This window comes from Nelumbo lutea, chromosome 2, assembly GCF_056320005.1.
Source record: "Nelumbo lutea isolate HS-2025 chromosome 2, American lotus-T2T, whole genome shotgun sequence".
NCBI classification, from domain to species: domain Eukaryota; kingdom Viridiplantae; phylum Streptophyta; class Magnoliopsida; order Proteales; family Nelumbonaceae; genus Nelumbo; species Nelumbo lutea.
This window is the reverse complement of record NC_142685.1, coordinates 30,513,169-30,536,137: the sequence shown is the minus strand read 5'-3', so window position 1 is coordinate 30,536,137 and position 22,969 is coordinate 30,513,169. Positions and strand designations below refer to the sequence as shown.

The window sequence follows — 22,969 nt, the reverse complement described above, 5'->3', positions numbered from 1 at the left end:
CTTCGCAATTCAGGCTAGAGGTAGTCCGAGTCAAATCGCTGAGGCTCTTCTAGGCTGGTTATTCGTTTATGTTCTGTTTGCAGGTTTTGTTATTACTTTTGACGTTAGATGATATGTCGGTGCCGCGATTGCATGCATTAGCCCTTGGAGATAGATGCTGGTCATCAACTCCTACGAGAAGCCATAGGGAGCTCGACCTGCGAGAGCAGCCCGACTAGCTGTAGGTTGCCAACTCACACAGGAGCCTTGAAAGGCTCGACCAGCAAGGGCGTCAACACAATCCATAGGCCACTAACTCCCGCAGGCTGAAATGAGGTTGGCAGAGGTGCTTAATCGGTTGGCCATCAACTCCTACGGGAACCATGAATGGCTCGACCTTTAGGGGTGGCCTTACTCCGAAGTGGTTGTCGACAGACTGCTGGTTATTGAGGTCATTCTATTGCTGATTGCTCGAATGCACCGAGCTTCTTAATTGTCATGGAGGAGGGTTCCCATGTTCTTGCCCCCTTAGTAATTAATTCTTTGTTCTCGATGTTGGTGCTTTTAGAAGGTGAGAACTTGGCTTCATGTAGTGTTTTCCACAGATAACGCCAAATGATGGAGCACGATCTAGATGCTCCTAGCTGCAGGATGACCTGGAACTTGATTGCATGGTGAGCTGGTTTGGTTTGCAAAACATTGAAGCTTAGAGAACATGGGGTGGCTAACCCAGTGAGGTTGCTCCGATGCTTAAGTCAGTATTGTGTTATCTTGGTTGCAAGCTAAAAGTTTGAGTGTAGAGAGAGCTAGTGAGCAAATAATCGCGCCTACCCTTTCGTGTCATTGGGGTTGGTGCCTTTATATAGACTTTCTTTTGCATGGACTTTGCGCACTGCATCTGAGATTTCCTAGAGGTCGCCTAACCGGTCCGAGATCCCTGGAGGTAACTGCCACGCACGTTGACCATCCTCCACAACACTCAGTACGTGGGCCAACTTTCGAGAGACTTGGGAGTGTCAGGATATGCATACCGAATTTGTCAGCGAGTACAACTCATAGGTCACCTCTAGGACCTCGATCAGGTCGACAAGCCCTCGAGGAAGGTCTCTCCTTGCATCGAGGTCACATCGGCCAGTGACGAAGTGCTAAAGGTCGGCCCTAGACGATGTGCTCCTAACCGGCCTAAGTTGTGGTCGAAGTGAAGATGAACTACGATTTAGAACTCCAAATCATCACTTAGTTAATGTCCATATATCATCCATTTGTTCCAAGATGTCATATGTCACGATGTGACTGGTGGGCCAAATTCGCCCTCATAAGTTCTGTTTCGGTTCATATATTGATAATATTTAGAGTTCATCAAGGAATGTCAAAGCTCGAACGCCATGGGACATGATTTCTGGACAAGGTAGGGTATAAAACCAAGAATGATAACATGTCGACTCAAGATTGGCTCCCATTTTAGCTGAGAATGGAAAGCTAAATGGAAATGGTGTCATCCCATGTGGATTCTGAAGATGATTAGCTTATTGGTGTACTTCTGACAAGACTTCCCCAATTTGGTGTTTTTTTTACTCCCTGGGCTTATTTTAGTTTTCCTCTTCGCTCCGTTTTTCTTTGTTTTCCTTTTAATAGAACCATATCAGCTGCATTCTTCTTTACCCTTCCCTTCTTCGCATTTTGTTTCTGCGGCACGTTCACTAATCCAGGTTGAGCTGCTGTTTAAGATTCATTTCAACTCCAAACCCTTTCGTGTTCATAAATGTAAGGTCTAGAGGGCTAGCTGTATATAGTCTGAACTGTATTATTTGGCTTAGGCATCAATTCTTGTCTACCCTGAAAATGGGCCTGGGAGCGTTTGTTCGGAGCATATCTGAACTTCTAACCTTAAAGCATTTTTCTATCAAATCAGAAATTTGCTTAAATCATAAATGGTTTTTCTTAGATTCCAACTCCAATTGTGCTGTATCATATATTTTCTCCATTTTCATTTTTTCTCCATTGGGTACAATATTAATGTCTTTTCTCAGTTTCTGTGAACGTCAGGATCTGTCAGAACGACGACTAAATGACTTATGAATTCTATAGATCGATAGAGAATTACAGCTGATGGTGGTTCTTCCAACGAAATGCCAATCCGTGCTTGTTGCGTCTGGCATGTCATTTGATATGCCAATGTACACTCATCCCGGTTTTACTGTTTTCTGTTTCAGGCTTTGTGCTTAGGGCCTAAAAAGTGTTTTGGCTTTACAATATTTTGCTCTTAAAATCAACTCATCTTACCAGGCGCGCAAAATACTTCTATTTTTCCACGGTTCAAAGCTCAAAATCAAAACTTATCCAAACGAGGCAGAGCTAATGGTTTTCTACGAACTTTCTTTTCCGATCAATGACAGAAATTTGATTAAAGAGAAGCAAATTCCCCAAACCTTATCATAAGAATTAACTAGCGGGGACCCCTCGATGTACGGGAAAATCTGAAAAATTTAGTAATTTTATTTATTATTAATTAATTATAAATTAATAATCAGAATTTACTGTTAATTAACTAAAAGTATTCAAAGTTATTGTTAATATCTAAAATTTTAATAATTGTATTTTCATTTAATGTTGATTTATAGAAAATAATTATTGTTAATTTAGTATGAACAATAATTTTTAATAAATTTAGTTTTATTAATAATTTACAATAATTTTAATAATTGTTATTATTTTTATATAAACTCTTTATCAACTTTAAATAAATAAAAATAATTACAAAAACTAACATTTTTATTAATTTCACTAATAATTAACAATTATATAAGAATGGCAATGAGGTGGGATCATTACGGGACACCCTATCCTTGTCCCTGCCCCATAGTCATATGATTTTTTATGTATACAATTGTTTATATATAAAATTAGACATATTCATGGGCCAGATAGCCCAACGGCCCAGCTCGGCTGACCTGTTATTTTTTAGGCTTGGACAAAATATAAATATTAGTTTATAAAAGTGTACCGAAAATAAGACATTTTGCAGACAGATCGGGTATAAGGCTCGGGCTCGAGCTAGGGCTTGCACATTTTCTATATATATATATATATTAATATAAAATTTGTTATTTGATTATTACATAATAATATTTACCATATATGCATATAACTTCCAAGTTGAGCTTATTAGGGGTTGTTTAGCTTGGGCGCTATCCTCTAAAGCCACCATTAGACTCCAAAAGTTTGATATCCAACTAAACTTTAGATCTTATTATCCCTAATAATATATACGCATGGTGCATATCTCAGATAGAACTAATTCAAAAGAAAATAGATGCTTGAGCCTGCAAACTTATAGATCTAATCGGGTTACGTTAAGTTATAAACAAATTGTTACTTTTTATTATTAATTATTAAAATATTATAATTATTATATTGTTGTATTTATTTAAAATACAATAATTTCTAAAAATTATCATGTTTTAAAAAATATTGCTAATTTCTTGGCTAAAACTAATTAAATGTAATTTTCTAGTAATTAAATATAACTTTGGTAATTAAATGTAATTTTCTACTATTTATAGCTTAAATTATAATTAATGTTAATTACAGTGTAAAAATAATTATTGTTAATTATATTACTTTTAATAATTAAAATACATTATGTTTTCATTATTATTCAGTATTTTTTGTAATAAAATACAACTAATTTAATTTTTTAATTATTTTTAGTATTTTAATTAAACTTTAGGCTTTTTAGAATTTTCAGATTTTTATATAATTTTTGGTGTTTGTTATTATTATTCAGCAATTTTTGCATATGAGTATTTTTTCAATAATTTTCAGTATTTTCATCATTAATTTTTGAATATTAGTCACTACTAAATTTATTTACATTTTCTTTCAATAAAAATAAATTAAATAACTAAATAAATACCATAGTTAATAAAAAATACAACTAATTTTCAATATTTTTCAATAATTTCTAGTTTCGGTACTTTTTAATAATTTTTGGTATTTTTTTAATAATAAAATACTATTAATTATACTTTTTAATTATTTTTAGTATATACCCTTATTAATATAAAATATTGTTTAATTATTTTTAGGGTTTTCAGAAATTTTCAGATTTTATTTAATTGTTGGTACTTTAAAACTATCAATTAATATTTTTATATTTAAACTTCTTATTTTTATTAGCATTTATTAAGTTGGATTTTTAAGTGGAATTGAAACCATTTTTAATATTTACTAAGTTTTGTTAATATTTAATTTTAGTGTAAGTTTAGTGGATTTTTACATTAATAATTTTTTATTATTTAACCTCAACCTATTTATATTATTTGATTTATATCATGGTTTTCAAAACTTGGCAGAACTAATTCAGTTTTACCCTAGAACTATTATTTCACCAAAAACTATTGATTTGTTTAACAAACCGCTAGCCCGAACAGTCAAACCGTTTGAACCATCCAACGGTTTTGGCCATTTTTTTGGTAGAATGGGTTGTTTGTTCGGTTTGAATGGTCAAATTGTTTGACTCAAAAACCGAACCTTTGACCGATTCATTGTCCGGTTCAATTTTAAAAACCTTGATTTATATTATTACTCTCTCTTTCTCTCTCTCTCTCTCTCTCTCTCTCTTAAATATTATAATAACATGCATTAAAACAAGAGGCCTTTGAAAACCACAATGTTTCTCTCTCTTAAATGTCTTTTTTAAATGTAATAATAGCATGCATTAAAATAAGAGGCCATGGAAAAGCCAAAGGTTTTTCTCTAATAGTGTGCAATTTTATTAATCTAATCAAGATAAGCAATGGTTAATATTATACTTTTAAGGGAAACAAAAGAAAATAAGAAAAAATACAAAAAAAAAGATAAATAGCTTCTCTCCAAAGAAAGACATGCTAACATAGACCACCGAATAAAGTTCCTCCCTTCTTAGATAGGGAATTTAGGTCTTATTTTTCAAGTAATTGAAGTGGGTGACATGGTATTCTTGTGGCTTCAACCTTAGAGACAAACCACAATCTCTGCTCGTTGCTCCCAGAAACTCTTTTGGGCCCTTCAAAGTTCAAAGTGCTTGAGCGTAGACCTAGCAGCCTATAAAACTTGACCTTCTTGTTGGTTGTCGCATACACCCTACATTCCATGTTTCCTGGTTAAAAAAGAAATTGGGAGCCCATTGTATTACAAGCCCAACTCTCACCTGAAGGAAGACTTAAACCTCACCCCACAGGATCACCGCTCTCTCTCTTGGTTGCACCATAGCTTGTAGCGGGCGGGCGTAAGAAGAACTCTTCCTCTTCCCACTTCTCCCGGAAGAAGTCGGCATCAGATTTTATCACATCACTTGAGGATTATTGCAGCTACCACTGTAGAGAGGAGTTTCCTCTCCCCTACCCTTCAATATGTGAATGCTTCTAGTTCCAGTCCCGTTTTAGTTCTACTCCCTTGGCTGTTGGCTCCTTCCAAACAATTAATTCTAGGACCAAGATCATGCAGCTTAGGTTGTGAAACACTCCGAGAACTACTGGATTATCCTGCAGGTATGGTTAGCACAAGAAAACCACACGAACAGAGATAATGAAAGAAAGAAGCCAAGAGAGAAAGAAGGGAATGAGAGAATGTAGATGTATATTTCTGTCTCTATTCAACTCAATACAAGAGCTTTATAACAGCTCGTCCAACCGCCAACTCAACTAACTGTCAGCTCAACTCATGCCAACGAATATAACAAACATAACTGTCTAACATCCCAACTAATATAACAAACATAACTACCAGCTCAACTAACTCCCAGCCACTTTCTATGCTACATCAAATCCTCCCCCTTAAGAACCTTTGTCCTCGAAGGTCAAAACCAAGATACTTCTTGCAGAGGTCATAATAGAACTCCCAAGTAGCAGCTTTAGGAGGGCAATTCTACCATTTGATCAGGACCTTTGCATCAGCCCCCTTCCCCCGCTTGACCATCTGGCGATCAAGAATAGCTTCAGGGACTTTTGAGGCATTGGAAGGAACCCTGAAAGGAGACAAATCGGAAGCAGCAACAGCTGAATAATCATTCTTCAGTTGGGATACATGAAACACATTATGAATCTGAGCTCTAACAGGCAATTCGAGCTTGTAGGTAACAACACCTATCTTGTCAAGGATTTTATAGGGGCCATAATACTTGGGACTGAGTTTATGATTCGAGCGATCAGCAACGGTGCTTTGGCAATATAGTTGCAACTTAAGGAATGCCATATCCCCAATATTGAAGCTCCTTTCACTCCGGTGTCGGTTTTCCAACTATACCATCCTATTTTGAGCTCTATGTAGATGAAATTTAAGAGATTTCATCATGTTCTCTCGCTAGAGGAGACTGTGATCAACCTTAACACTTTTTGACTCCCCTGGCAAATAAGGCAGATGAAGAGGAGGGGGTTGCCCATATGAGATCTCATATGGAATCGTACCAACAGAGGTATGGAAGGTGGTATTATACCACCACTCAGCAAGAGGAAGCCATTTACTCCATGAAGCAAGCTGATCATTACACAAACAACGAAGATATGTTTCGAGACAGCGATTGACAACTTCCATTAGGTCATCCGTTTGATAATGATACGCCGAGGAATGGAGTAATTCAACACCTTGCAATTTAAACAACTCAGTCCAAACTTTAGAGAGGAACACTGGATCCCTATCAGAGACAATGGTATCTGGCAACCCATGGAGCTTAAAGACCTCATTAAGATAAAGTTGAGCTACCTACAGGGTTTTATATGGATGTCGTAAAGCCATAAAGTGGGCAGCTTTGCTTAAGTGATCAACTACCACAAAAATAACATCATTCCCAAAAGAAGTAGGCAACTCCTCAATAAAGCCCATCAATATTGCAGACCAAACTTTATCAGGGATAGATAAGAGTTGTAGTACACCAGGATAGTCTGAGGAATCATATTTGCAAGTTTGACATGTACTACACGACCGGATGTATCAGTGGACATCCTTAGACATTTCTTTCCAATAAAACAACGACTTAATCCTCTACAAGGTTGTTGTACGACCAGAGTGACCTCCAAATGGTGAATCATGCATCCATTTAAGAATATACTGCTTAAGAGCAGCAGAAGACCCCAAACCAATTTCCCTTTTCTGCGCAACTGGTCATTACTCCAAGTATAATGAGGGTGAGTTGTTGGATTTTGTTGAAGCTCAAGGATCAGTTTCTATAAAGCTGAGTCAGTATGCCAAACCTGCTGCAACTGTTGATACAAGTCTGCATCCAATGAACTCAAGGCCAACAACAAAAGCTCTGAAGATTGCAGCCTGGAAAGAGCATCTGTAGCCTTATTTTCCTGCCCCTTTTTGTACTGAATTTCAAAGTCATAGCCCATCAATTTTGCCATTATCTCCTACTGTGCTGGAGTAGAAATTTTCTACTCCAACAAATATTTGATGCTCTTCTGATTTGTCCTTATAATAAAATGTCTATTCAGTAAGTATGTACTCCATTTTTTGACTGCAAACAAGACAACTAGCAACTCTCTTTCATATACTGATTTTGCTTGATGCAAAGGACTAAGGGTGCGACTTATATAAGAAATATGATGACTATCCTGCATAAGAATTGCACCAATACCCACACTTGAAGCATCAATCTCAATGACAAAAGTCTTGGAAAAATCAGGAAGACCTAGGACTGGGGCAGAGCAGAGAACTTCCTTCAATTGATCAAAAGCCACTTAGGCCTGTTCATTCCATGAGAATTGATCTTTCTTGAGAAGATCAGTGAAAGGTTTAGCAATATGACCATAATGCTGCACAAACCTCCTATAATATCCTGATAATCTCAAGAATCCCTTCAGCTGTTTCAAGTTAGTAAGTGGAGGCCAATTCTGGACTGCTGAAATTTTAGTAGGGTCAATAACAACCCCCCGGAACGAAATAAAGTGCCCCAAGTACTCCACTCTAGAAGAAACAAAGGAACATTTGCTTCTCTTGACATATAAAGAATGCAGTGACAGTAACTCAAAAACAACTTCCAAATGATGTAGATGGGTCTGCAAATCTGGACTATACACTAGAATATCATCAAAAAAGACTAAGACAAATCTTCTAAGATATTGCTTAAAGACATGATTCATCAAATTCTGAAATGAAGATGGGACATTTGTGAGGCCAAAGGGCATCACCAAAAATTCATAATGCCCTTCATGTGTCTTAAAAGTTGTCTTGAATACATCTTCCTTATGCATTCGAAGTTGGTGGTAACCAGATCTTAAATCCAGTTTAATAAATACACTAGCACCAAATAGCTCATCCAAGAGATCATCCAAAAGTGGTATAGGGAGCCTATCATTCATAGTTCTATTGTTTAATTCCCTGTAATCTATATAAAGGCGCCATGAACCATCTTTCTTTCCCACTAGAACAACAGAAGAAGCATAAGGATTTATACTAGGTTGTATAATAGATTTCTCCAACATTTCATTTACCAACTTCTCAATAATATTTTTCTATAAAGATGGGTACCTATATGGCCTCTTATTGACAGGGAGAGCCCTAGGTTCAATTGGGATCTTGTGATCAAAGCCTTCTCTATAAGGGGACAGGCCCACCGGTTCTTCAAATACAGCAGAGTAATAGAGAATAGAGAAGCAATAGCATCAACATCCTCTTTAATACTGCAGAATTGCAACAAGGCTAATTGTCCTCCTTGCAGCAGTGATTTAGATATTTTTTTACCATCAGCTGCTCTTAGTTTATTAGTGGTAGCTCCCCTAACAACATGCTTCTTCCCATCAACCCTAAATTCCATTCTCAATTGTTGGAAGTCCCAAACTATAGGTCCTAAGGTTGATAGCCACTGAATTCCTAGTACCACATCACAGAATCCTAAAGGTAAGACCATGCAATCTGCTGCAAAAGTGGTGCCTTATATCTGTCAACTAAATCCTTTACAGACTGCTGCTATATACAATTTATTACCATTAGTTATTGATACAGCCATTGGCTTAGTGGTCTCCACTTTACACCCCAACTTCTTCACAACTTGCTCATCCACAAAGTTATGTGTACTACCACTATCAATCAAGATTTGTAAATGTCATTTCTTGTGATACCCAGTCACCCTCATAGTCTAAAAATGTGAGTTTCCTGTAATCGCATTCACCGATATGCAAGGCTCAATAGGGGGTTCTTCTTCCTTACATTTTTCTGTAGTGTCATCTTCATCATCATCATCATTTAATTCCACAACATATAGTTGGGCTCTCTTGTGTTTCAGTTGGTGTCCTGATGTGAAGGGTTCATCACAGAATATACACAACCCTTTAGCTCTTCTATCAGTCATTTCCATAGCTAAATATACCGTAGGTGGCTTGTCCAAGATAGGTGTTCCCTGAATCTTGAGAGAAATAGATGGTGGGGTTTTAATAGTACCTTGTTTAAATGTCTGATTATTACTCACAACCTTCAGATACACATCATTGATTTGAGAATTATACTTCGACTGCTTGTACTTTTGCGCATATTCAAATAACTTTGCTAAAGCATGCTGAATAGTCGTAGGATGAAACATTCTCACATGCATCTGTGTTTCATATTCTAACCCGGTAATAAAGCAACTGATTTTATATTCTTCAGTCAATTCCACCCTGGTCAAGATGTTCTCAAACTGCTCCATATGATCAATAACAGAGCCTGATTGTTTGAGCGACATTAATTCTTACATCGAATCATCAAAGGCAGGACCAAACCTACTCGTGATGGCCTTAGCATAATCATCCCAATTCATGGGGTCATTAGTGAGTCTAGACTTCATCAAAGTGTGATGCCATTGCAGTGCTTTACCTTCCAAATGGATCGCTGCCAATTTGACTTTAGCAGCAGACGAAGTGTTATCCAAAGAGAAAAATTGGTCACATTTGTAAAGTCAATCCTTCACATGGTCTCCATTGAATTTCGGGAAATCTACCTTTGTAAGCCTCGTGGATGAGGAATCAAAAAAAGAATTACCATCTCCACCATTTCTTGGGTGTCCTCTCCTTGACGTCTCCCCTGTCTCCTCATGCCTTGTTTGTTGATTAACCAGTGCCATTATCATATCCTTTAACCCAGCGATGGATTGATCCAATCGAGCATTAGTTTCATTCAACTTCATTGTTAAAGCTGCCTCTACCTCTTGAATGGAGGTTTGTTGTCGTGTCGATTCCGCCATTATGAAGAATTAGAACAAGCTCTGATACCAATGATGCAACTCAAGTTGTGAAGCATTCCGAGAACTGTTGGATTATCCTGCAGGTATGGTTAGCACAAGAAAACCACACGAACAGAGATAATGAAAGAAAGAAGCCAAGAGAGAAAGAAAGGAATGAGAGAATGTAGATGTATATTCCTGTCTATATTCAACTCAGTACAAGAACTTTATAACAATTCGTCCAACCGCCAGCTCAACTCATGCCAACTAATATAACAAACATAACTGTCTAACATCACAACTAATATAACAAACATAATTGCTAGCTAATATAACTATCTAACATCCCAACTAATATAACAAACATGACTGCCAACTCAACTAACTGCCAGCCACTTTCTATAGTATACATCAAAAGAAGAAATAACTCATACTGCTAATTAGTGCTAACATCAGGGTTAGGGAGGCTTTTCCTCAGTTCTAATTAAGACCCACAAGGCCACGATACTTCTTCCATAACAAATGTCTTCGCTTCTGCCTTAAACACACCTTCCTCCTAAGTTTCCATATCCTCTATTGCTTCCCCCCCCCCCCCCCCTTTTGTCGTTTCCGTCAGTGATTTCTTTAATGTCTCCTTTGTGTTGGGTGTAGTCAGTTGTGCTGGCACATGGCAACTTCATGAAGCGTTGGATCTATAAGCCCAAATACCAACCAACCACTTTGCCTATACCCATTTTGATTTTGGATGGGGCTAAAGCTGCCCACACAACACAACAACCCATTTGCGATCATTACCATATGTATGTTTGATTTTAAGTGGATCCTAACCTAACCGAGGAGCACTAACCACTAACAAAGTGGACCCTCCCTGTTGAATTGCTTTAGTTTTATTTTACCCACCCAATATATTCAAAATCTCAGTCGCATGGTTGGGTTAAAATCCATTGATGTATCCTGCATTCTTGCTCCAAGCTGTTACACCGTGCAAGGCATACAATACCAAAACAGTATCAAACCTCAAAATAAAAGCTTGATGCAAAGGGTCCTTTTCAGTTTGCTATTCTCGTTGCAACTAATTTATTTCGTCATGCCCTGATTCTAGTGAAATAACGTTATGAGTTACCTGTAATACATATGTTCAGGTATGGTGTTTAGTATGCATCAAGATGGGATGCCTACTTGGCGATTGGCCTAAACAGTGCCAGGTTGAGCCTAAACTCTGGCTGAAAAACTATCCCAGCATCTCATTTCTAATGCACAAAAGAAGCAATTTTTCATAATGCCAGTAATCTATAATGTGATACTGCTTGTGTTAGGTCAGAAGTTCATAGCTGCTTCTGAATGTGATACTGACGAATGAACCGCTTGGAACCCATTACTGCCTCAATGAATGAATCAGAAAATTCGTTCAAGATATATCCAAAATGTGCAACCAATGGCCAATGGAAGAACTTATTAACCTCATCTACCACCACTTACATTACCTAGCCTGCATTTATGACCACCAAATGATGGAGAAAGAAACTAATTTGAAACCAATTGTTTTGTGTGGGGATTGATAGATTAGAATGATGAAGCAATCACCATAATATCCTACACTACATTGCTACAAAATCTCCTGCAAACAATGTGTGGTATTGAAGAAATGGAAACATGACAGCCTCTCTTAGGACCTAGATATCATGTATCTGGAGGAGCCAATCATGTTCAAAAGAGGCTAAACTTCCAAACATTCTCAGGAAATGGGTGGCCATCATAGACTTCTCAAAGACACAAAATCAGAAGGCAACTCTACATCATAATCAATAAAATAGATCATGAAATTCTGCATTCTTACATAAGCTTTTCTTCTCAATAACCAATAAGAAAAAACAAAAAGGAAAAAAAAAATATGCCCTCGTACCAATAACTGCCACTACTATTCCTCCAAATGCAAGTAAGACGGTGTTATGCAGCAATTATCTAATAAAGAATTCAAGCGAAACTGGATGAGGTTATTATTACCTTTACCAAGTTCCTGAACGACACAATGAATCCAAGATAGAAAAAGAATACAAAATTCATGTGAGCATGACCAGGATTCTTGACTGTTCACATCTCTGTATCTCCACCATTGCTCTGAAAAGAATGTTTCTCATGGTGGGGAGGTTTAATCTAATTTCACTGAAGAGAACAAATAATGAACAAACCAGAAAGATGAAAGGAACCCAACTGTGCCAGTTGCAAGCATAATTGCCAGAACCATGAAAAGAGAGTACCCCAGGTAAAGAGTGGCAGATACAGGGCCACTCAGACTCTTGAGATCAAATATAAGGTAATTTACCGAGTATAGGAAGATGTAGATGGCAACTGAACCCGAGGCAAAGAAGGACTTCCACCACCATTTCCAGTCCTCCACACAGAGGTGCATGTAAGTAAGGACCAGAGACACTTCAGCACAGACGACAACAAGAAGGATCAAAACGATGAACAGAAAGCCAAAAACATAGTACACACGGCCCATCCAAAGGCTAGACATTATAAAGAAAAGTTCAATGAAGAGGGTGCCAAATGGAAGGGTTCCGGCTCCTAGAACCAACAGCCAAGATGGGTATTTCTGAGCTGGGATTTCTCGAGGGATCTGATTGGTCCGAACTGGGTACTCAATATGAGGAGCCTTGGCTCCAAGGTACCCACCCACAAGGGTAAGGGGAACTGAGATGCAGAACCATAGCAAAAGGAGGATAATGAACAAAGAAAATGGAATTGCCCCAGTGCTGTGGCTACCCCACAGAAGGAAGTTCAGAGTGGTCAATATCAGAAAAGCGATACCAGGGAAGAAGCAGGCAGAACGCCATGCAACTGAAACCCATCCTGTACAATCACCACATCCTATTGTCCTCCAAAGTCGAACAGCGACATAACCCGCCGCAATACCAAGTATCATGTAGAAGAAAAGCATTCCTGTGATGAGTGTCCCACGAGAAGCTGGAGACATGAATCCTAGGGCAGCAAACAAGATTGTAACAACTGCCATTCCAAGAATCTGAACCCCATCCCCTACCACTATACACAGCAGGGCTGGATTGTTTGGAGCCCTGAAAACATCTCCAACAACAAGCTTCCAGCCAGACAATTCCTCATTCATCTGGGCCTGGGCCTCCTTGTCAAGCTCCTCATACCGAGTAAGGTCTCTCCGGACAGTCCTCAAGAAGATAACGAGGACGATTCCAGCAAGGAAGGTGATAACCATTAAAGAGTTGAGAATCGAAAACCAGTGAACCTTAGAACCCTCCATCTTCAAGTAGGCATCCCATCTTGATGGCCATTTGATATCACTCTCCTCAAATAAGACTTCATAGGTGAAAACAATCCGCTGGCCTTCCTTGACAGCCATTGCTACAGTGGTGGGATCACAGTTAATTGTTGATGGGTACTTCTCATGCATCTTCTTGTTCTTTACCGCCTCTGGGTTGTGTTGGAAGCTGCAAGGGACAACCTCGAACCCAACAACCATGTACCCCGGAACCTCTGATCCAGGCTTCTCGACTGCAGGAATCATCTCAGCCGCGTCCCCAGTCCCCATCACCCGAGCCACATTGGTCTCCTCATACTTGTGGACTAGAACCTTGAACTTCAAATGGTTGAACACATAGTAAAGGTCCTGAACCTTGATCCCCACAGGGTAACCAGTCCACCTGAGGACGTAACCTTCCTTCTTGGTGTACCGAATGGCCGGAAGGTTGTCAAGTATCAGATTGACCTGATACATCTCATCGATCCTCTTCGTCAAAATCTTGAAGGTATCAGCTGATAAGGGATCAGTTAGGCAGAGGAAGATCTCGGATTCATTGGTGTACATCTTAAACCTGTAAGGCGAATTCTCGATCCTATCACCCATGAGGAGTTCACCCAAGTTCTCGGCACTATCCTTGACACCACCTGGAGGCTTACAAAAGGGAAGACTGTAATAGCTGAAGGGCATCTCAGTGTCGATGGAAGTGAGAGAATTCACCTTCACCGACAATATATCGCCGACCTGGTATTTGTGAGGGTAGCTACCCGGAAGATAAAACCCATCTCCAGATTGAAGCACCAAGAGGGAAAACAGAACCCAGATCGAAAATTGATGGGAGAGGCCCATCTTTAACAGTTATCGCAGAGTTTCTACCAGATCTGCAAGGAACCCAGATCAGAAAATGGGTTATAGAAGCCAAAACATTGGGATCTTAGAAATGGGCATTGGATTAGACTAGGTGTACAAGAGAAATGCTAAAATTTCTCTGTAGATCTAGAGATTCAAACAAGAAGCAATTCTCTAAGCTAGCAATAACAAGTTTAACATCATTTTACCTACAAGAAAATGAAAATGCCAACGATAATTGTTTCAGAGGTGGAAGAAGAACTGACCTGCTACAAATGCGGAAACGGACACACAAAGAGAGAAGAACCTCCCTGCGAGAGGCTTCTGCAACAACGGAGACCCGCGAAGCTTCTTTGGTTTCGATCGATGGAGGGAGAAGCCCCCTAAAGACCGTATTTATCTCTTTTGTCTAGTGTCCACCTTGGCGAGTAAACTCGTCACTACTGTATTAACACGTCTTTACTTTTTCTGGAATGACAACAATGACCTCTCTCATTTGCAAAACGATAAATTTAATGATGAAATCACCCTCGTGTTTGCCGTGTTATTACCTCTGAAGGAAACCGATAAGAGAGAATTCAGAGAAGAGGGGCTTCACACACCATGATCCCAGTTTCCAAGTGAGTGTCGGTGAGGGAATAGAAATCTTTTGGGGAAAATTATTTATAATTAGAAAATGTAAAATAATTTTTTATAAAAGATTTCAATGGGAATTTGTGCCCAATTGTTTTAAAAACGGCTTTTAAATTTCAACAGTCAGGACCTTGGGTGTAAATGAGTGTAAAATGCATCAGCTTTTTTAGATGCAAAATTTATACTCTTAATGAGTGTAAATGAAACAAAAAATGCAAACTTTGCAGCAAGTAAAAGTACAAATATTAGAAGAGATTTGAGTCCAACTATGATACAGAAAGGCTGGTATTCAAGCATTTTTTGTTGTTTTTGGATGAACTTATTATACCCTAATGAGTTCATTGAACATCACAATCACATCAATGAGAATCAGGTGGCAGTTTGGTATGCTATCCTCTATAATCTTGACCACACGATGCATGATCATAGGCAGATCCTACAACGAATATGAACCATACATCTAGAATACCTGCTGATCTTGTGATCGCCTATCCAAACCATTGAATTGGCATCGTATAAACACAGGCCAACAACGAGAGAGATGCCAGTGGGTTCAATTTCATCACTTCCTCACGAAGCCTGTCCAAGTCCAAAGACCTTTCAGTTGGAAGGTAAACGTACGTAGCTTCACTTCACTGACTCCGATAAAGAGATTCCACCAACGACTACCTAAAGAAACCTCACATCATATTCATACAGCTTGAACTTGAAGGATTTAAGCTTTTTGTGAAAATACACCAAACCCCTTCCACATTCATTCTTTGAGATGTGATAAGACTAATATGCTCCTAGCAGCATAATCTATTTATATTAAGCAATTTCTTTAGTTCATAATTACAAGTACAACCCACGTGATTTTGATTTTTGACAATGAAAGCGATTAGGACAGTTTTTTTAGAGATCTTGGGAGTTTCTAATAAAGAGAAGGGTATCTCTGTCTTAACACACTCTAAGTAACTCCAGACCAACTGAGCCCATGGATCGGACCAGATGGCCACATCCAGTCATCCACAGTTTCCTTGTCTTTCGCTTGTGTGCAGGACGATGGTTGCATCAGTACTTAATCCGACTATTTGCTGCTTGAAGGCAGTTTTTTCATTTAGTAGGGATGTTTATAAGACTGATAAACCGATCAAATCGACCAATTCGATTCAACCCGACCCCAGTTGACCAATTCTTAATTATTTTAATTTATTCGGTGATCAGTTTCGGTTCATGCAGTATATTAAACTGAGAGGTCGAAGTTAGTTTCGGTTTGGTCGTGTAAATCGATAAAAAAAACGACCAGATTTGGTTATGATTTATGTTAATATTTTATATTTTAAATTGATATTTTTTAAATTATATTCTTTTAATCATAATATTGCAACAATTGTTAATTAAATTTGTTGTTTTAAATCTTTTATCCAACCAAACCACGTTTCTTAGTTTAACAAATTAGTTCTGGGTTGTCCTTTGAACCGAATAATTGAACCGATAAATTGATTCAAACCAATATAACCCGAATTAATCTATTTTCATTGGCCCAACCCAATTAAGTCAATTGGGTTAACCAAATTACTTGCAACCGAAACAAACCAACCCATAAGATACCCTTATCATTAAAGGTCGGCATTGTGTCAATTGACCCAATGTCACAGTCTGACACAGGCTTTAGCCTTGCCTACGCTTGCCAGGCTTACGTTAAAGGACACCATTGTCATTTTCACCTGTAAGATTATTGGGAGAATTGATGTCATCTTCAAGCAGACCTCCAAAAGCTTAACGTATTCTTTGAGGAGGTGTGGTCGACCTCCTTGGGTGCTTGACCTTGGCACTCTTAGACCAACATCATTTGCGAGGCGGCCCTGGTTAATGGTTAGCATGGCTACTAGGGTTCCTCATGGGCACACACATGCTCATGGGGACAGTGCATGGACCGACACTACTCCACCAACACTCAAGGGAGGCTTGGCGCATACATGCTCACCACACCAACCCCTTGCCTAAGCTGAATGAGATATCTCGTTGCCCATAGCGTACAGGTGTGTTTCGGCCCAGTGGTTGCCTATCATCATTGGCACAACAAGTGCCTAGCATCACCGACATATAGGAGCCCCTCTTTTCAGCACCCAGTCGCCTCTCATCATGGTCATCCCCCTTTAGCACGTAAGTGACGCCTCCCATGGACCGAAAGGAGCCAAAAGATGCCTCGGCCATGCGAATTGAGGTCATGATTCAGTACTACTGAACTTGGTGGAGCCATCTCATCGGGCAACTCCTAGCCCTAAGCATACAAAAGGCTTGTCCTATGCCTTGGCCTGGACGCCACACGGGTTTCTTCCACTATAAGACTACCCTCATGACACCAGTGCGTGTGAGTAGTCTTATTGCATCTCCCATATTGAGCTAACTCATATTAGTAGGACTCAATGGCTGTATAGCATCAGACTGTGGAAGCAATGATAACATCCCACGATAATCATAAAATTGATGAAGACTTAACCAAACATTTTCAAGTGATAACTTTGGCAATTTGGGGCCGATAGTGTATGCTGTTAAGATTGTTTTTGGGCTGGGCATGTTCACCAATTCACGCACATCCATATTTTCAAAACGGAACCGCACATCCATCACTGCTCACTTTCAAAAAATATTCTCTTTCCTGTTTCCACTAGGGGTGCCCAACCAAACCGTGGGGTAATTTTTTGGACCGAACCAGTATGTTTGATTTTTACATTTAATCGAACCGATGCAATCAGTCCACTTGTTAACCACGGTTTGATTTTTCAGTTTTTTTATGCCCTTAAAATTTTAAAAAAAAAAGGAAAAACAATTGAAAAGAATTGGGATGCCACTTCACTGGTGTCGCCAAGATGCAATAAAGCCTATAACCCGCAACCAAGCCTCCGGTGTCTAAGAGGCGAGAGAGAGAGAGAGAGAGAGAGACAGAGCTCAGAAAGAGACTGAGACAGGGAGTATGAAGGAGTGAGAGTGCAAGAAAGAGAGGGGGAAAGAAAGGGATGAGGGAAATAGGGAATAGGGATCCTATGCGTATGCGGCGAGTGTCAGAGTTAGATGACTCAGACTGTCAAACGAGCTGTTCGCCAGTCTGGCAGCCTGAAAGTCTCAGACTATTAGTAGTCAGTTCGATAGTTTAAAACTTTAGATGTGTTTATTAGATGTAATATATATATATATATATCGGTCTGTTCGGTTAACCATCGATTTTTTTAAATGATTAACCGAAACCAAACTGAAACTATTAGTTTTTTTTAAATATTGAATCGAAACTGAACTGACCAGTTTGGTTTTAACCGATTTTTTAGTTCGATTTTGGTTGATTTTTCGGTCGTTCAGTTTTTCGTTTTTTTCAGCGCTATGTGTCTAGATTTCCTAAATTTCCACCCATATTCATTCAAGCCAACTGTGAACGAATAAAGTGGCTAAGAGACCAGATCTACTCCTCACATAAGGCACCTCACTTGCACATCCTACTATGCATTGGGAACATCTTTCGTACTTGTAAGTTATTTTTCAGGGGAGATGTTTCCAATGCATGGTGGATGTGCATGTGAGGCACTCAAGTGTGAGGAGTAGATTCCGTTGTAGTGGCTAACCGTCTATAGGTTGTTGGGTCTAATGGTTTATCCAAAACTGATTTAGAAATGGAATTGCTTTGGCCACTGGTTTTTAGGTAAGAGGTTCAACCATTCAGGTAGAACAGTGCAAATGTTAAGCATTTAAAGCATAACATGCAAATCACATTTTATTTTTGGAATAAAATATTAGGATAAAATAGATATAAATACTTATGAGAAGAGGCTGGGGACTGTCAATGAGAGAAAGGAAGGTGTTCAAATCTGCGCCCCACACACCGAGCGTCCGCCACATGTTCATTCGCATGCGGGAATGCTTCCCGCGTGCGGGGTTAACGGGACAGTCGTTAACTTGTCCCGTTAGCCTCAAAACTATCCCAAACCCTCGTTTATACATTCCCACCCCCTCAACCAATACCTCTGCTTGAACTGGTCGTCCCCTGACCCCTGTTCTTCTCCCCTCCACCCGAGCTCTCATTCTCCGGCACTGACGACCGCTCCGATGAATTCACCCTGACCAGGTATTCTCCAACACTCATAATTTGTTTTGCTATTTTGTTTTTTTTTTTTTCATTTCAAATCAACTAAACCTCTGTTCTTTGATGTTTTGTTTTCTCATTTCAGATCAGAGAAACCACTGGCCATCTACAATGACCACCGGCAATTATCCGACCATTTCACTATCACAGGTACTCTCCATCTCTCATATCATCACTCTTTCACACATTTTTCTTATTTTCTTCTTTTCTTCCTGATACTTTGTTTTTTCTTTTATTTCAAATCAAAGAAAACACCGGCAATAGTGCTTTTTTCTCTGGCATTGGCGATCATCCAGCCATTTCACTGTCACTAGCGATCTTCCAACAAAGTAACAGATAATAGAATCTTCTTCTGATAATTTCAGTCTTAGGAGGATTTTCCACAATATTGCTAGAACTCAAGAGGATGCTTGTTACCAGAAAAGTCGATTACTAGAGGCAATGACATCCATTACTAGAAAAGTCGATTCAAATAGGGACACTTGTTACCCAGATGGCGAAATACAAAGATGAGCATTAGCATTGAGGCACATGAATCAAATGCCCATGCATGTCAATAAAATACAAAGTTTCATCCACTATAGGACAAAAATCTACAAAGATCTAAATGAGATAGCCTGTTATAAACTACAAAGGATCTCCATTTTTTGAAGGATGGTCAGAAAATCCAACCAAAACCTCAAGGAACACCAAAAAAAAAGAAGATAAAAGATTGGCTTTTATAAATGAGCAGATACAACACACTGTAAACAACAATACGAGAGTGAGGCAATAAGAGAAGGATTTCATTCAATAAAAAAAGAAGCTAAATCCCAACTTAACCTTCAAATCAAAATAAAAGAATGGAAAAAGGGGAGAAAAATAAAACCTCCATTTCCTTCTTCTGCATTTCTTGCCAAACTACTCTTCCAAGTTCCATCCACTAATTTCAAACAAAGAAAGACACAAGTACAGAACAAAACCTAAATTGAGGAGGTTTAAAACAAATTCCATGGCAATAGAGTGACGATTGAAAGATGACAAATGTTGTCCATTCTAAACAAAAAAAAATGCCAAATGTTAATCCTTCTTTCGCATTTCTTGCCAATAACCATGTTGAAAGTTGAAATACAATGCATGCTTTCTTGTCCATAGATGACTGGAGGAATCCAATATAGGTAAGACTTAAGAGAAAGGATGGCTGGATGATCGCCGATGTCGAAGAAAAAGCACTTTGCCAGTGTTTTCTCTTATTTGAAATTAAAAAAAAACAAAATATAAAAAAAGGAAAAATGTGAAAGAGTGATGATATGAGAGATGGAGAGTACCTATGATAGTGAAATGGCTAAATGATAGTCAGTGGTTTTTCTTATTTGAAATGAGAAAACAAAATATCAAAGAACAGGGTTTAGCTTATTTGAAATGAAAAAAGCAAAATAGCAAAACAAAATATTAGTGTTGGAGAATACCTAGTCAAGGTTAGCTCACTGGAGTGGTCGTTGGTGCCGGAGAAGGAGAGTTTGGGTGGAGGGGAGAAGAACGGGGATCAGGGGACGGCTAGTTCAAGCACAAGGGATCGGTTGAGGGGGCGGGAATGTAGAAACGAGGGTTTTGAGCTAGTTTTGGTGCTAATGGGACAAGCTAATGGTTGTCTCATTAGCCTTACATGCGGGCGATGGTGACCTATAGTAGTGACAATGAGGGTGGCGATAATAGATTTGAGATCTCTTTCAAATCTCTCTCACAGATCTCAGAGATTTGAGATCTGAATTCTCTCTCTCTCTCTCTCTCTCTCTCTCTCTCTCTCACACACACACACACACACACACACACACATCCCAGAGATGGAACAAGAACTTCCCCACACATGGGTGCTTCACAAGCACACCCGCCATGCATTGGGAACATCTCCCATGAATAATCTATACTATTTTAAAAAGCACAAATAGCCTCAAGAATATTTCTAGAATTTTCTAAAAACAAAATTTACCCCTCTATATTTAAATTTATTGATTAAAAATTGAGGGCAAATAGCGTAATTGGTTCATGATATTAAATGGGTTTAAAAAAGGTAATTTAAAGATATCCAATGCATTTGATCAATTCTCTCTCATTAAATCCAACATTTAAGTTATTAACTTGCATTCATGTTCATTGAATCATAGTGTTTTTATCTAGGCGGTGGTAAGAAATTAAATCATTCTTCGTTATATGGGTCAATCCACGTTGCCACAATTAAATAATAAAATTAAAAAATACATAAAATGGAAAAAATAAAATTTTGAATAATTTTTAACATACATATTAAACAATAATAAGTATGATAAATAAGAAATAGTTTTATTAATGATGGAAATGGATTGTAAAATTTAAAATCAATTGAAAATAAAAATATTTTCCTATTCTCTCTTATTAAATCCTATATTTAAGATATATTTTTCTTATCATTAAATTATTGTAATTAAATCTACTATATTAATTTTAATAGTATAAAAATAAAATTTTGAAAATTAATTTGTAAACAAAACTATTTTCTTTCCTCCTGGTGGTGGGTAAGCAATTCAACCATTTTGGGTCAAATGGATTAATAAATAATGTCATAATTAAATAACAAAAATTAAAATAAATAACTATGAAATGTAAGAAGTATTTTTATTAATGATGAAAATAGACTGCCAAAGTCAAAATCTACCTAAAGATGAAATGATGTCATAGTCAAATAATAAAAAATACAAAGAATCAAAAAAATAAAAAATAAAAAAGATAGAGAAAATTTTGGGCACTTATCTAATGTTATATATTTATAAAAAATAAAATATTGGATACATTTCTAATATTGAACAAAATTAAGTTTTATACATAAGAAATAATTTTATCAATCATGGAAATGTCATACAAAATTTAATGTCAACCTAGAAATCAAACAATTTTTATTTTTAGTTGGTGGTGGTTTAAGTCAAATGCTACCATAGACAAACAAAAATTAAGTGTGATATGTAAAAAATATTTTATATAATGTAAATGAAATATATAATTTAAAGGGAAAATTATTGTCAAAGTCGATTGTACATTTAAAATTAAGATGCCAATTGGTCTAGAAACCAGCAAAACTCTGACAACTAGCTCTACATTTCAAATTATAAAAAAACCCCGCCATGTCATCAAAGCCTTATGTGGTTGTTGTTAACATGGAACTCTTAGTCCATGTTGGACACAACAAAAAACCTATACTAAAAATAGGTTTTCAGTTTCTCTCCCACTCTCTATGTCTCTTGATCTCCCTCCCTTTTCTCTCACTCTCACAGTCATCTCTCGATCTCTCGCTCCCTTTGTCTCTCCCACTCTCTCAACTTTGGTCTGTAGCCAAATGAAAAACCTTTCTCTCTCTCTCTCTCTCTTGGTCAAAATCTCCTTCCTCAATCTCTACCGTTCTCCAATTGGTGCGAAGATATCATTATTACTTGAAAAAAGAGAAGAAAAGTAAAGAAAAAATATATTATATATGTTTTTTATTATATAAAATATATTTTTATTATATAATACATTATCATGTTGGATTTAGGCTTAGGCCGGGCTTTTATGAGAAAGCCCGAACTCGGCAAAAAAAAAGTTGGGCTCGATATTTTAGGCCCGAGCTCGAGCCCACAAGCTTGAAATCTTATCCAAGCCCAACTTAGATTGCGCTAGCCCATCGGGCTACCCAACTCATTAACATGTCTAATTAAGAGTCTCATGTTGGCAACAACTACATAAGTTTCTAATGACATGACAAGAGTTATTATAATTTGAACTGTAGAGTTGTTTGTTAGAGTTTTGTTGGTTTATGAACCAGCTTGTAGCCTAATTTTAAATGTACAGTCGTCTCCAAATATAATTTTCACTAATTTAAAACTAATTCAAAAGCAAAGCTAATTTCTTATCTATATGGTAGATCAATGATCCAATTTTTCAAAGAAACCCATGA

The 22,969-nt window shown here is 37.9% G+C and overlaps 1 protein-coding gene across 1 annotated transcript; it reads right to left on the bottom strand.

The window, feature by feature from the left end:
- Positions 1-11,934: 11,934 nt before the first annotated feature.
- Positions 11,935-14,908, bottom strand: LOC148869573 (transmembrane 9 superfamily member 11). The gene is made up of 2 exons (XM_088971361.1): positions 14,543-14,908; positions 11,935-14,308 (listed from the first exon to the last, which is right to left on the bottom strand). Exon 2 carries the CDS (start codon positions 14,274-14,276, stop codon positions 12,303-12,305), a length of 1,974 nt encoding a protein of 657 aa, XP_088827487.1. The 5' UTR covers positions 14,277-14,308; positions 14,543-14,908; the 3' UTR covers positions 11,935-12,302.
- Between the last annotated feature and the right edge of the window lie 8,061 nt (positions 14,909-22,969).

Excerpts from the sequence above, each read along its gene's own strand:
- LOC148869573 (XM_088971361.1), bottom strand. The coding sequence starts at position 14,276 with ATGGGCCTCTCCCATCAATTTTCGATCTGGGTTCTGTTTTCCCTCTTG.